Raw genomic sequence first — 16,787 nt, forward strand, 5'->3', positions numbered from 1 at the left:
TGAATTGATGCTTCCTGGAACATTAAAAAGATAAAAGGTTATTTTACTGTAAGTTAAAATTCCAAACCGCCTTTTGGTTTTACTGGTATTAAAAATTTGGCGAGCACATATAAACACATGTACTTCAAAGAAGCTTCATTCTCAGGGCACCAGCAATATTACTTATTTCCATTACATGGCACACACCACTGTGAGCACTTATGACTAGGCATTTCTACTGGACTCACATGATCATAAAATAATTGTCAAAGAGAAGGCAAGTTAGCTTTTAGGCTGAGAGTGGGAAAAGAAATACTCATAGATGTTTTTCTGATGTTAATAATTTTATCTTGAAAATAGAATTAAAACTTTGTTTTATGTGAGAGTCTATTGTCATAGTTGGAAGCCGATTTCTTTAATGCCTCAGCAATGTTTTGGAATTGTTATATCTTCACTATAGTGAAGATACCTCTTAAGAGATAAGCTGCATTTTAGTTCTTATTTAAGGATCAGATGGAAAGAAGAACACAAGTAACTTAGATACAAGGTGAATAAGGCAAACATGATATTTAAACTTTTCAGCAACGAAGAGTAGCATTAATCCAATGAAGTAATACTCTGAGATCAATCGTTTCAGAATTAGTTTTGGTTTTACAATAGAAAGATGTTGATTGCAAGTATCTATAATTTGCCACTTTATTTATAACAGAACTTTCCTTCCTTTAAATCATGAACGTATCTCTATACATTGTATCACTAACATACTCTGAATATTAGAAATAGATTTTCATCTGTAATTTTCTTCTCCATCATGAGAAGTATAGTTCTAGCTATTACCTTACCAAGAAGTATTTTTTGGCCCACAAAGTTTTCCATCTGAAATACAGAATACAGAAATTTATGAATAGATCTAGTGACTATGTAATTGTTATTACACTCAGGAAATTTTATAGTCAGTTTCATCTGCTCAAAGAGTAATAGAGTTTACCATGAAATAAATCCTTAAAAAGTATTTGTTGAATAAATAAAATCATGTTTCAGTAAAACTTGTTTTACTGAACAGTTTTCTGTTCACCAGAGAACTTCCAAGTCCCAATCAAGTGTCCCTTTGTTTCTGGCAGTTTTTAGTACAATAAAAGTATAAAACAGAAAGATAATTGAACTGTTCTCCAGGGCTTATGTTACTCTTTGACCCTCATCCTCCTTTCAGTCAGCATCCTTCATTAGTTAGTCTTGAACAAATTTAAACAAGCCTTGGAAAGAGGGAATGATTATTTTCTTGGCTTAGTATAACCAGGATTCTATAGAACTCGATCCCCATTGCTCCAAAGACAGTTAAGTGGTGAAAGTTTTTCAGGGAAGCACACCAAGTCAGAGTTTCTTCACGGCTGTAATGGGACATGTGTAATATGAGTCTTAAGGATTCCATGTCAGGACAGTCCAGCATCTTTTTTTTTTTTTTTTTTTTTTCCCCTAAAAATAAACTCCCTACTGGTTATAAAGACTCTGACAATCAGGGGGAAAAATCTACAGCGATAAGAGGAGGTGGTTCTATTTACAGTTCCTCATTCTTCCCATTTAAAAAATGAATTTCTCTGGACTCAGTAAGAAGTCCAGTTACTTCTCTGGACTCAGTAAGGAGTAACTCAGTGCAGAATGTCCTAGGACATGCCATTTGACCCAAGGCTCAGGAGTGGCAGCTCACTTGGCAACTGCCCAACCCAAGACAGTTCTGATTTTAGAGTTCTGTTTTCCTTGCAAGCAAGTCTGGGATGTGAAGCCAAGCAGAGACGTTTTAAGTGGGTGTAGGGGCCAGTGCAGCTAGGCGTTGTTAACACCAGTTGGAGGACAATATGTGTATATATGTTTTTAAAGAGGAGGAAAGTGGCTGATGACTTCTTTCTGGTCAGAAAAATGAATTCATTTCGATAGAAAAAACTTACTTGCAACCTGGTAAGGAAACTGTTTTGTCTGACTTAATTTGAAAAGGATGATATGTGGATGATTTTGAAAGTAAAGTATCCTAGGGACAGCATCATGAGAAAGGTAGCTTGTAACTCTTTTAACCCATAAAGCTGGTGATTTAAATGCTACTAGGAGGCAAAACCATGCATTCGGTATTAAGGGAGGCTTTATATAGCAGAGCTCCACCAAGACCGAAGTAGAACCGCTGTTGGGCATATAAATTTAATTGTTCCAAATTCTAAAATACAACTTTCTGGAAAGGCTAGTCTCTAAGTACAAATACATCCTGAAGGTCCTTATAATCCATCATTTTTGAAGCACACAATGCAGCGCATCCCTATCCAATCCATTCTCTGATGTTGGAACAGGATCAGTAGTGTGTACCTTTTTTCACATTGCATTTGTATGTCATGATGTGTGAAGAAGGCACTTGATGGAGAAGAATTCTGCCAAATCTCTGTGTCCATGTTTCACATGTTAAACCTCCTCAGAACTTATTTTAGTGTGTCATTAATGTTTTCTGATGAGAATCTTTTCATGGTCTGGGTATCTCTAGTAGTCCCACAAATCTCTGTGCTTTGGCCTTTTAAAGAACATAGTATTTTTCAATCAGTAGTTGAGGTTATAAACAGTTACTAGTCACTACCAAAGGAAAATGGTCATTGCTCAAAAACTAGAAGCTTCTCTAGATGGAAATAAGCTTGAGCTTGACCACACCGAGTTTGTTATAGTCAGTGCTGTCACAGGCTTCGATATGTTACTTCAGGCCACTCATTTACCCTGCATATTACCTGAGTTCATGGTCTCCTACATGTAATAGTTACACCTGGAAAAATTCCAATGCTATGAGGTAGCATTTCCCAGGTTTGCTGTATTTTAGAATTATCTTTTCATACTGTTACCATAAACTTCAATTTTTAGTATATGGAAGAATTTCAGATTAAGTACTCAAAAATCAGGAGACACGTGATAGATTTCTAGATATCGCTGATGGTAAATGCTACTCTTTTAATTTAAAATTTTTCTATGTAACCGTATTTGAGCAAACTTTGTACTACCCTTTGCTTAGTTTTAATTATAAATTAGGACTAACTAATATTAAAACATTTTAAAAGCTTTCTTTGTGAGATAAACCTCACTCACAAATGTCTCATTTTTAAAAACTTATGATTTTGAAATTTTTGTTTTTTTGTGATTTTGAAATTTTTAAATTTCTGATGGAAAAGCAGCTTGGGGAAGTGTTCAGATACAGTGTGTGTTTGTTTGGCTCTGTTTGTTTTGATTGCTCTTTGAACATAGCAGATTTTGCCTTACGTGTATGTGTTCAGTGTAAATGGAAGTAGGAGCTTCTTCATGCTTTATCCTAAGATGTGCTTGTTTTAGATAAGCATGAGAAGAAGAAATAAATTGGAAGCTTTAGACTAGTTTCACATCATGATAATACATTCTAATGAAGGACAATTAAAAATATATGGTAAGATATGAATATCTTAACCTAAACAGGGAAGAAATTATCTTCATAGATATTGTAGATTAACAGGGTAATTGATTTTGGAGGCATTAAAAAAATAGGAAATATATGAAAACAGGATCAAATTCAGAAGTTTCAGAGGTGGTGAAAAATAGGTTGCCGTTCATTCAGGTTCCTTGCTCAACTAGTTCCCTCTCTAAGAGCAACCATTGCTGCCAGTTCCTAAGATGTTCTTCCAGAGAGTCCCTATGTACGTACAAGCATGTTCATACATGATCCTCTTTTATTTCACAAAAATGGCAGCACCATCTTTATACATTATTCTCTACCTCACCTTACTTTTTAGCCAACTATCTTTTAGATCAGTGTTTTTACAAACTGCAGTGTGTCACATTAATGAGTTCTAAATCAATATAGTGGATCACAAGTAGAATTTTTAAAATGTTATAAGTAGACTATAAAGAACCCAGTAGAAGAGATCAACACATTGCAAGTAGAAGAGCAAATATTATTTTGTAAAATTTTAGTTATAAATAGATGTGTGTACTAAATGACAATGTGTGGAGGTTTTATTGTTGTTGTTTGTTTTGATTTGGTTTGGATTTTACTGTGGTTTGTTGTCAAAAAGTTTGAAAAACAGTTTAGTTGTTCCAAAGCATTCATGTAGAGCTTCCTGATTTGTTTTTAATTGTTATGTAGTATTTCATTGTATAGAGTACCATAGTACATGCCCAATAGGCGATTAATTGGTTTCTAATTTCTTGCTAATTAAAGTAACTTTGATGAAGATTCTTATAAATATGGTATTTTATACATATAAGGGCATATCTGTGGAATAAATATCTAGAAATAGAATTGCTAGGTCAAAGGGTGTGTAATTTTGATAAATACAGTCAATCCTCATTATTTCTGGATTCTGTATTTGTTAATTTGCCTACTTGCTAACATTTATTTGTAACCCCCAAATCAGCATTTCAGCACTCTCATAGTCACTTGTGGACATGCATGAAGTGGTGAACATTTTGAGTCACCTGATGTGCACATTCCCAGCTGAGGTGAACGAGGTGATGCTCTGCCTTCCTGTTTCAACTGTCATACTACAAGTGTATCCATTTTGTGGTCTATTTTGTGCCATATTTTCCACATTTTTGCACTTTTGAATGATGATTTTGCCATTTAAAACTGCATCATAGTGCTGAAGTGCTCTCTGGTGTTCCAAAGTGCAAGAATGGTAGTGTTTTGTGGGGAAAAATGTGCATTTTGGATAAGCTTCATTTAGGCAGCAATTGTAGTGCTGTTAATGGTGAATTCATGTGAAATTAATATACGATATACTCAGATAAAAGAAGAGAAAACTCACTGATCTGTATGTGAGGCTGCTCCAGAAGGTGCTAAATTAACATCTCTATATGCAGTGATGGAAAAGCAGCTAACTTAATGGATTCATGGAATGATGACCAGTTACAAAAAGCATAGAGGACAGCATTGTTGTGAAACTTGAAAGCCAAAGAAATTTATAGGCATGTTACCTAGCATCAGGAAAACGTTAAACCCTTCTTGGCTAGTGTTTTATTTATAAAGAAATACTGCATATAATGAATTGTATATGAATAAGTAAATAAATATTTTTAAAAGATTAAACAGAAACACATATAAAATAAGGTTATTTGTTGATACATTATTAAAATGTTTTGACCAGAGATGTGCAGGAACCCAGCCTTGTATTTTCCCTACCAGTAATGGCTCATTATTTGCTAATTCAGTGTTCATCAACATTACAGAACATAATTACCACAGATTCAGAGAATGCTCTTCCAGATAACCATACTCCCACCATTGTTATATGAATCTGCTTTTTTCTCCTCTCCCAGCTAACACAAATGTTGTTTCAAACTTTTTGATATCTGAAACCTGATAGTCTGATAATAGTCTGAAACCTGATAATGGTATCTTGTGATTTTAATTTGCATTTATTTTAGTATAATGTAGATTATCTTTTCATATATTTTACAGCCATTTATATTCCCTTTTGCTCATATCCTTTCTGCGTTTTCTTTGGGTATTTGTTATTGATTTATATCGGATCTTTATATATTAAGAAAATTAGTCCTTTGTTTATGTGATGAATTGCAAATATTTCCCCAAATTTGTCATTCATCTCTTGACTTCCATTTTTCTCCACATGGCAAAAACAAACACTGTAAACATGCCAGGTGAGGTGGATCATGTCTGTAATCCCAGCAATTTGAAAGGCCAAGGTGGGCGGATCACCTGTGGTCAAGAGTTCAAAACCAGCCTGGCTGACATGGTGAAACCCCATCTCTTCTAAAAATACATAAACTACCCAGGCACAAGAATCGAGAATCACATGAACCTAGGAAGTGGAGATTGTAGTGAGCTGAGATTATGCCACTGCATACCAACCTAGGTGACAGAGTTAGACTCTTTCTAAAAAAAAAAAAACTATAAATATTTTTAAACTAGTTAAATATATTGATCTTAGACATCTTTTATGGTCTCTGGGTTTTGTTATGGTTCAAAAGCTTTCCTTAAGAGAGATTTAAAGTGTTGTAAGAGTTGTGTTTGGTGTTAGATGTTTTGTCTCTTTTGGTGTTTCTAAGGAATTTAGTCTTCTTAATATGTAATAAGTATAAATCCTTATCTATACTGAGTAGATTTCAGAGCAATAGAACAAGGAATTTCCACAGGCTTTGTGATCCCAGAGTCCGGCTTGAAGTCCAATCTGTGCACCTAGTAAAATAACTGAAGCCATACTCCTTCCCTTCTCTGATCCTCAGGTTCCCCATCTATGCTTTGCTGAGTTCTGCTATGAAAGACAATGCCTGGCACATGAGAAATCCTCAATGTTAGCCCCTCCCTGTCTTACTTCCTTGAGGTCTTCTACTAAGAAATAATTTTTTAAATTAACTTGCATTATGCATATACTACAAGTAATAAAATAATTTATCTTCAAAAGTGTTTTATAATTTAAATCCTAGACAGTTTCTTCAGAGATTTTCAAGCTAGCGTGAATTAACAACTCATAACTATGTACTGATTTGAGTTGTCATTATTAAAATATGTGGCAGTACAGTACTTTGCCTTTTACTGGTGGATGGGATAAATGTTTGTGATAAACAGTGAAGAATGAGTTTTTAGACACTGAGATATGCTTTAAAAATTCCTAAGCACTATATTTAGAAATTTTATTGAAAACTTTTCATATAAAAATAATTATTTAATGAAGTTAATCAATGTACCCTAATTTATCATCTTTTGTAAGTCTAAATTTTTATGTTTATTTAATTTTTCAAAAGCAGACTACATTTATAGGAAGAATAATACATTTAAAAATCATTAAAATGATCGTTAATAAATAAAAGGGTAATGTCTTTACCCTTTGCTCTCATGGTCATATTGGCTACATTTTTATCTATTTTTTTTTTGGCTAATTCCTGAGCAGTTGTCCCCTTAATATTTGGGACATGAGGCAGAGGTACAATTTTAGAAATGCCTTAACTTTGTATTTGAATACAATTTATTGTCACTACTCTAGGGAACTTCAGTAAGACTTGAGTGCTTTTGCTCTATTAGGCAAGTTAGAATATCCCAGACCTTGCTCTGGATGTCAAGATTTTTGAAGTTCAAAGCAGATGTGTGTGGAAGAAAAAACATCTGGTGAAGAGAATTTGCTTCATTGCGTGACACTGTTTCCCTGTACTCCTCAGTGGAGCATCTGTTGAGCAGGTTGGCAGGTTTGATAATTAATTAGTGATGAGAGAATGAGCCATTTATCTGAGGAACTCAATTTTGCCCCTTATTGCCTCTTTCTTCCCCATATGTCTGGCAAAGCCTTCAGAGGCTAGGATCATGGATCACACAGTTGGGTCTCAACTCAAACACTTGTCTCCAGGTTTAACTAGCTTACGGATGGCCTGGGGGGACAGGGTTTAGTGTTGAGCAATGCAGTTTCATTATCAGGGACTTTTGAAATTTTTATTGGAGTACATTACAACTTTAAGGATGCCTTAAAAAACTCAGAATTTTGAAGATATGTACTTGAATGTGACAGAGCTTTGTGTGCATCCCTGGATGTTTGCGGTTTTCTTTTTGCAACTTTTTATTTAGATATAATTTTACACATACAGAAAAGTTCCAAGAATAGTACAAGGGACATTCATGATTCCTTTTCCAAGATTCAACCAGTGTTTTCATTTTCTTCTATTTGTTTTCCCATCCTCACTCCCTCCTCCCTCTACACACACACGCACACATACACACACTCACACACACACACAAATGCATTTTTTTCCCTGAACTATTTGAGAGTGAGGTGGAGACATTAGGCCCCTGTATTCCTAATACTTTGGTGAGTATTCCTTGAGAACAAGGCCATTCTACTAAATAATCACAGTGCAGTTATCAAAGTCATGGCTTTTAATATTGATATGACACCACTATCTAACCCACAGTCCTTTTTCCAACTTTATCAATTATCTCCATAATGTCCCTCATGACATCTCCTCTCACCACCGAGTCCAGAGTGCAATCCAGGGTGACATGTTGTGTTCAGTTGTCATGTCTCCTTTAAACAGGAAGTTTCCCAACTTTGTGTTTTCTGACTTTGGCGTTTTTGAAGAGTTCAAACCAGTTATTTAGTAGAGTGTTGCTATTTCAAGTCTGTTTGATGTTTTCTCATTCAATTCTGGTTATGCGTTTTTGTCAGGAAGACCAAATACCACAGAAGTTTTGTGTCTCAAGGTATTTTATCAGAAGACATGTGGTGCTGATTTGTGCCTTCACTGGTGGTGGTAGCTTTGTTCAATGAGTTAAGTTGGAGTCTATCAAGTGCTTCCAAAGTGAACTAACAGTTTTTCCAGTTACAAGAATTTTTTGGAGAGATACTTTGAAGCTATGTAAATAGCCTGTTCCTCTTCAAATTTCCACCTACTAGTTTTAGCAACCATGATTTTCTGTTATTTTTCTATACTTATTAGTTGGCATTCTGCTGAAGGATGAGCGTTGTCTTCTCCTTACTTATTTGTTTGGATCAGTATGTGTTCATTGGTTCTTACTTTGTTCAGTGGTTATAATTCATTATGCTCATTATTTATTTTGATAGGCACAGATTTTGCTAGTGAGAGCCTTTCAGATTGACCCCTAGGTCTTTTTGATAAGTCTCCTTTATTCTTTGAGCATTTTTTTTTTTTTTTTTTTTTTTTTTTTTTTTTTTTTTTGGAGACAGAGTCTCGCTCTTGTTGCCCAGGCTGGAGTGCAGTGGTATGATCTTGGCTCACTGCAACAACCTCCACCTCCTGGGTTCAAGCAGTTCCCCTGCCTCAGCCTCCTGAGTAGCTGGGACTACAGGCGCTTGCCACCACACCTGGCTAATTTTTTGTATTTTTAGTGGAGATGGGGTTTCACCGTGTTGCCAGGATGGTCTCGATCTCCTGCCCTCGTGATCCACCCGCCTTGGCCTCCCAAAATGCTGGGATTACAGACGTGAGCCACCATGCCCAGCCTCTTTGAGCACTTTCTTTCTTTTCTGGCACAAGATGTACCAGATTCATTTTATATTTTCTCTGTGCCAGGTCTGGAATGGACATTTCTCCAAGAACTCCTGGTTCTTTTTTGTAGAGAATGGCATTTAGAAATTAAGGGCTGGGTGTGGTGGCTCACGCCTGTAATCTCAGCACTTTGAGAAGCTGAGGTGGGTAGATCACCTGAGGTCAGGAGTTCGAGACCAGCCTGGCCAACATGGTGAAACCCCATCTCTACTAAAAATACAAAGTTAGCTGGGCATGGTGGCACATGCCTGTAATCCCAGCTACTTGGAAGGCTGAGGCAGGAGAATTGCTTGTACCAAGGAGGCAGAGGCTGCAGTGAGCTGAGACATGCCATTGAACTTCAGCCTGGACAACAAGAGTGAAACTCCATCTCAAAAAAAACAAAAAGGAAATTAAGATCTGGAGTGTGTGTGTCATTTGTGTGTGTGCGTGCATGCAGTTTAAAGAAAAGCCACAGTATGGAATATTACATTTACTAAATCATTGTATACAGTGTGTATGAGTGTGTGTGTGCATTTAATGTTACAGATTGAAACAGAAGAGCATTTATTTTACATGTAATAATCATAAGTTTTGACAGGAAAGAAATACATTTTTCATTTCACAGTAAATGGCATTACATAGTTTTGAGTGATAAATCATCTTGACATTTATGAAGGAGCAAATGGAAAGTGGGGAACTGAGTATGTTACATATAAAGCTATCTTTAACTGTTCTATTAAAAAGCAAAGATTTATTTTCCATCTGTGATCTGAATGTGCCTATTTGTGTTCTCTTTTACGGCAGTGGAATTTCTGTGGAGCCACACAACAGAGAGCATGTGTGTTGGATATATGTCAGCCCAGGATGGGAAAGCCAAGGTAAGCGGGAAAGAACTGGTCATAACCTGAGAACCTTCTAGCCATCGCATAAACCTCTAACTAGCTAAGTTGATATGGATGAATTTTGTTAACTTTTCTTGGGAAGTAGCTCTATGATCTTTATAAGAATCTGAATAACAACAGTTAACAATGCTAACAGCCCCAGAGAAAACCAGTATATTTATTTTGCTTTTGGTGACAGAGCAAGGGAGCATTAGGAAAAGCCTGCCTACCTTCCCCTACAGCTCCCATCTTTTTCCTTTTTGCCCATTGCAATTAAGTTGAAAAGAGGAGACTGGGATTTGGGAAGAGAAAATGGGAGTGAAGCTGATAAGCTGACATAGGTGGATGATTCTGCAAGGAGTGTTAGAATAAAGGAACCTGAGTCAAAGCAAGCTTTGACTCTAGGAAGCATCCTGCATGTTTGATGGCACAGTGGCTGACATGCTTGCAAGTATGACCTGTCTCATATTTCAGTGTGTTCTGTCATGCCCTGACATCATGTCTTCATGGGCAGAAGCAATGGTCTTTGTCTACATGCCACATGCATGTGGCACACGGCCCTCAGTGAGTTACAATAATTACATAGGCATCCACATACCATCTCCGGAGTTGCTTGGCCTCCCTGGGTTCTTGATGGTTGAGCCTGGGAGTAAGCAAGGTGATTTATGGATTTTATTTTATATTGACCTCATGTTCTTCTTTTTTTTTTTTTTTTTTTTTTTGAGACGGAGTTTCGCTCTTGTTACCCAGGCTGGAGTGCAATGGCGCGATCTCGGCTCACCGCAACCTCCGCCTCCTGGGTTCAGGCAATTCTCCTGCCTCAGCCTCCTGAGTAGCTGGGATTACAGGCACGAGCCACCATGCCCAGCTAAGTTTTTGTGTTTTTAGTAGAGACGGGGTTTCACCATGTTGACCAGGATGGTCTCGATCTCTCGACCTCGTGATCCACCCGCCTCGGCCTCCCAAAGTGCTGGGATTACAGGCTTGAGCCACCGCGCCCGGCTAAATGTTTTTTTGTTTTGTTTTGTTTTGTTTTTGAGATGGAGTTTCGCTCTTTTCACCCAGGCTGGAGTGCAATGGCGCGATCTCGGCTCACCACAACCTCCGCCTCCTGGGTTCAGGCAATTCTCCTGCCTCAGCCTCCTGAGTAGCTGGGATTACAGGCACGCGCCACCATGCCCAGCTAATTTTTTTATTTTTAGTAAAGACGGGGTTTCACCATGTTGACCAGGATGGTCTCGATCTCTTGACCTCATGATCCACCCGCCTCGGCCTCCCAAAGTGCTGGGATTACAGGCTTGAGCCACCGCGCCCGGCATGTTCTTCTTGTTCATACAATTTTTAGGAAGAACTGTGGCCTGTGATATTTCCTTGGCATTAAAGTACCGCAATTGTAAAGCTGTGAAGTTGGGCAGCCTTGTTTTTAAAGGAAATGATTTATTTTGTACATTTCGACTTACAAAAATAAGACTTCTGATATGAACCGTCTGATACAGATTGAATCATAAAGGATAAATACAATAAAGAACACTTTATTGCTTATTTGCTATATAATACCCATCCAGACTGTCCTCCGTATGTTATCCAGCCAGCTAGTAGCTCCACAGAACTTCTGTGAATAATGTAAAGAGCATTTAATCAGACAAGGATTGGCTTATATTGTGAAAATATTACCGAGATCCCTTTGTTTCACCTTCACCTGGTACAGTATTCATATTGTGTTAGCAGACCTATTTCCTAAGAGAATGCATAAAAGATTGTTTCATAATTTATGTAGAATGGAAATATGATTGCTCATTTTAAAGGTGATTTAAGGGTTTAGAACAGCACTGTCTAATAGAATTTTGTGTGATGTAAACATTTTATATTTCTGTTTTCCAACAGGAAAGCTACTAGCCACATGTGGTTATTGATCACTTAAATGTAGCTAGTTTGATTGAGGAACTGAATTTTAAAATTTTACTTAATTTTAAATAGCCACATGTGGCTCATGGCTACCATATTGAACAGCACAGTTTTAATAAGTGGGAAAATGGTTATTCATATTTTCAGATTTATTTCTTCTCAGTGACAAAAGAGTTCCCAAATATAAAACAGCGTGATAAACTGCAAGAATCCTTGCGTAGGAATAGCTTGCAGTCATTTGAGTTTCTCTGTCCCCTTGCATACTGATTCAGAACTAAGATTGCTTTTTAACAAAAGAACATGTCTGAGGTGGACTTCAGCACTGAAGCCAGTCTGGTGGGGTATGATTATGTTATTAGGTCCCTTGTGTGGAAATATTTTTGTTATCCTTGCTGGTGGCCCGTGGAAGACACCTTATTATTTAATGTAAAATGTAGGTAGTAAAGAGTGGAGAGTCCTGCTATAAGCCCAAAGATATTTGGCCTCCAGTTATATAGCTTGACATCTGGTAGACATGGTTTTCTTATTGTTGGTAAATTCTCCAGTTGGTAGTCAATTTGGCAAGGAGATGCAGGTGGTCCTCTTGCCTCTCTTGTAAATTATGTTTTTGACCTTCCTTGAGGAGAGTTAATCCCTTTTCCTTTCTTTCTCCTTTGAGCCTGTGACTACAAATACTTTCAAGAAAAAAAAAAAAAAAAAAAGACAACCCCCAAAACAAAAACACTAATGATTTGGCTGCCGAATTCTATTGATCAAAAAGAAAAATTATCTCTTTTGTTATAAAGGCTAGAATTTTATTGTATTGCAAGTAAGACAAAGTTATAGATGAGAAGCTGAGCCCAAAAGAGAAAGGGGGTTATGAAAAGTTTGTATTCTAGTTAAGTTTTAGACCTTTCTCTCCCTCTGATGTCCTGACTTCTGTAAAAGAATAGTTGAACCACTAGTGGCATACCTGTTCAGTATCATGACTGGTTTGTGAAGCACGTTCCTCCATAATGTTGAGAGCCATGGTAGCAAAATGAGTACGAAGGCATTTTAAAGTATTTAAAATTTAAAAACTATTTTTAAAAGTTCAAAAAAATGTGCCCTGCTTTTCAAAAATTGTCCTCTTTCTCTGTGTTACCAAACTCAGAAACTGAAGCCACCTGGCCATTTGAGCATGTATAAGGTAGCTGTGTTTAATCCAAGATAAAGCCTTGAATTAAGGCTTAGCTCAAAAATCATACTGCTTAGAAAAGACTGGATAATAATCAATATCATTGTAACAAGGATGTATATATAATTTGAATAAGTAGAGCTAAGTTTTTTTTACAAGTCTCTTTTTTTAAAAGAATGTTCTTGCAATTATATAATTTAATTTAATTTATAAACTGCTTTGATAGCATACGTTAAATGTATCTTTTTAAGGAGCCAAAATTAGGGCACTGGTACCAGCTGGATTTTAAAAACAAATTGCCCATATCCTACCCAGATAGCAGACAGTTAATGAAGAGTTTTTAATAAACACCCAGTGTGCATGGACTACTGTAATAGAAACAGATGTTAAAACTGGCATGGAACTTATTCAACTATAATACATGAAATTAGGTTTCTTTTATTATATAGAGGTCACTTTTTATAACTGTGGTGAAACTACTGTTATAAAAATTTCCTTGAGGAGGAGCAGACTATTTTATAGTCTTTAAGTGTCCCTCCACAGACCTCTTATTAGTTATAGGGAAAAATAATAACTATATAATGGAAAAACCAGGCAACACCTTGACCATGTGATCAAAATTAATAGCATCAATGAGGGGCAGATGGACAACATGTGCCTCTGGCTATGATAACTTGAGGATACAGTATCACTTGTGTAGTATGACATCTGGAAATGTATAACCTGAACCTAACTAACTGTGAAGAAACATCAGACAAATTTAAAATGAGGAACATTTTGTAAAGAAAGAAAAAAAGAACCATGTTCTTCAATAATGTCAATGTCATAAAACACAGAGGTTGCAGAAATGTTCCAGAGTAAACAATACTAAAGAGCTGTGACAACTAAATGCACTAACTGGTCCTGGACTGGATTCTGTATTGGAAAAATGCTATAAATGCATTATTAGGCCAGTTTACAAAATTGGAATATAGATGGTAAAAAGTGTCATATCATTGTTAAACTTACTGAATTACTGTGGTGTATAATATTTTTATTCTTAGGAAATATACACTGACATATCTAGTGGTAAAGAGCCATAATATAGACAATATTTTCTCAATACTTCAGAAAAATGTATTGTGTGGGTGAATGGATACAGCAATAGCAAATTGCAAAGCAAATGGAGCAAAATGTTAACAGTAGGTGAACTTGTTAAAGGATGTATAGATCTTCCCAAAACTACTCCGTAATTCTTAAATTATTTTCAAATTAAAATTTTTTTTAATGTCACTCTTGGGTATTGTGGCACATTTGATTAGTTCTTTGGGCCTTGTACTTGAAATTATACAGTTCAAAAAATATCCTTGGTTTGTAACTGAGTCTGCATTGGTTGAGTGATTACATTCCCCCAAAGTATTGCCTTTTTCTCATAGAAAGGCAATACTTTGACTTGAATGACCAAATATTCAGATAATAACACATCTCTTAGAAATATTTTGCAAAAACATTTCTATAATAGTTTCTTGTTTTCCAGTGGTATCAAAGAGAGATTAAGCTTTTTCATGATCAAGGTGCTGTCCTCTTAGGATGTTTTTTGTTATATTACTCAGCTTTTCTCAAAAAAAAAAATTTACTCAACAAATATTTGTGATGTTTCTCTGCCTTGTGTGACAAACCCTGTGTCATACTCTGACACATGGTAGTGACACAGGAGAGATGTTGCCCATACCATATTTCCCTAACCTTGGGAAAGCACAGGGCACTGGATGGTAACGCAATGATATTTACATTTTGTTTTTAACGTTTTTCTATTTTAATACTGTGAAGTCTTCCAAACCTTATGAGGTCATGCCAGGATTTCTATTCTTGGCATATCTGACTAGTTCTTTGGGCCTTGCAGTTAAAATAAATAAGTATTGGGATAGGTGCAACGCCAGGAAGTTGGAGCCTGAATTGCCCTCCCACTCCATGCACACCGTGATCTGTGGTTTGATCACTCTGCCTCTGGATCCCAGAGGCCTCATCTGTAATATGAGAATAAGAAATCCTTACTTTGCCTTAAGCCCTTCCTGTGATAAGATATGATAAGAATGAGGAAGCAAAACATTATCTGTCTGAAGAGAGATGACTAGACCCCATTAAGTCCTTGATGTTGCTTCCAATCTACAGAATTCCAATTCAGCATTCCAGATTACATGAACAAATATGTTGTCATTCAATTTTCAGTAGGATTTTCGCAAAACCACTGTTGTAGTATCTACTATGTTCCAACATGTTTTATCTTCACAAAGATGGTTTCCAGGGCTTTTTAAAAACGAATGTATATTTATAAAGGATAGCAGAGATGAAATTTCAAGTGCTTTTTGCTAGGCTTACAACTTACCTCACACAAAGCTATGGAAAGAAGACTTAAATATAAAACATGACGTGCACAAGAGGGAGCTATCAAAAGAAGTGAAAAGAAACTTCCGCTTCTAAATAGAATGAAGAGATTTGCAAGAGACTGTTGCTTCTACTCCCAACCATGTTAATAAGCTGCATAAACTATAGAATCATAAATTTTTAAAAAATATCCAGAGAACTTAATACGTAGAGGAAAACCTAAGTAAACTATTTCCAGAAAGAGACAAGCCCTTCCTAGGAGACAAAAAACTCTGATTGATTGCTTTATTCCCTGGCAGAGCAGCAGCCCGAGTGGTCAAACTCAACATAGAGGGATATGAAGAGAAACCAGCCAAATATTTAATGAACTGTTTATGGCCATGTGTGAGCTGGTGTGACAGATTAAAATCCTGAGACGCTCCAGTCACAGAGAACTTACACCCACCACCAGTTTTTCTCTATGAGGCCTTCACCAAGTGGCAGTGCACCAAAAGCTTGAAGCAGAGCAAAGAATTGTGAGTGATTCATTAAGGTGCATAAGATTTTCACCAAATACATGGCAGTGGCCAAAGAAATACTAGAGGCATAGCATAAGGCTGCAAGACAACTTGGAAGCTTAGTGATCCTTTATCAAGTGCAACACAGTTGCAACAGAAGGCTGGGTTAAAGCAAAGTAGATTTTTTTCTTTTTTTTTTGAGATGGAGTTTCGCTCTTGTTACCCAGGCTGGAGTGCAATGGCGCGATCTCGGCTCACCGCAACCTCCGCCTCCTGGGCTCAGGCAATTCTCCTGCCTCAGCCTCCTGAGTAGCTAGGATTACAGGCACATGCCACCATGCCCAGCTAATTTTTTTGTATTTTTAGTAGAGACGGGGTTTCACCATGTTGACCAGGATGGTCTCGATATCTTGACCTCGTGATCCACCCGCCTCGGCCTCCCAAAGTGCTGGGATTACAGGCTTGAGCCACCGAGCCCGGCCGCAAAGTAGATTTTTTTTAAAAAAACCTCTCCTGCTCCCAACCTGTATAGGCCCTTCATCAAGGGCAAGGCAGTGTCGTACAGAAGCCTAATGCCAGGGTAGGAGAGTGAAGAAATATTCCATGGCACAGAAATCTGGGGGAGGTTACAAAGAGCAAAATGAACACCTTAGCAACATGGAAAGCTGATGGCTTGCCTATAAACAAAGAGAAAGTCTCCCATGGTTAGAATGCTGGTGCCTGGACTCTAAGAATGGAGAATTCTCTGGAGTTGCAGCTGGGCTCAGGTCCCAAACCTTGCTTAAGGGAAATTCCTGATCCAGGATACAAAATCAACATGTAAAAATTAGTAGCATTTTTATACACCAATAATGAACTTCCTGGAGAAAGAAATCAAGAAGGCAATTCCATTAACAATAGCTGAAAAGAAATACCTAGTAATAAATTTAACCAAGAAGATGCAAGACCCCTACTAAGGAAAACCACAAAACACTGATGAAAGAAGTTGAAGAGTACACATACAAATGGAAAGACATCACA

At 37.0% G+C, this 16,787-nt stretch overlaps 1 protein-coding gene across 8 annotated transcripts in view; it reads left to right on the forward strand.

The window, feature by feature from the left end:
• TASP1 (taspase 1) overlaps nt 1–16,787 on the forward strand; it is a 249,191-nt gene that overhangs the window by 209,787 nt on the left and 22,617 nt on the right. For all 8 annotated transcript variants that reach the window (XR_012519292.1, XM_074406223.1, XM_074406225.1 and 5 more), the window contains one exon: nt 9,769–9,842. Coding sequence is in view for 7 of the 8 variants with exons in the window: in XM_074406223.1 (XP_074262324.1) it covers nt 9,769–9,842 (74 nt within the window). In the remaining variant the exon portion in view is untranslated. Of the gene's footprint in view, nt 1–9,768; nt 9,843–16,787 lie in introns of those variants that run through there.

This window comes from Saimiri boliviensis, chromosome 9 (assembly GCF_048565385.1).
Source record: "Saimiri boliviensis isolate mSaiBol1 chromosome 9, mSaiBol1.pri, whole genome shotgun sequence".
NCBI classification, from domain to species: Eukaryota; Metazoa; Chordata; class Mammalia; order Primates; family Cebidae; genus Saimiri; species Saimiri boliviensis.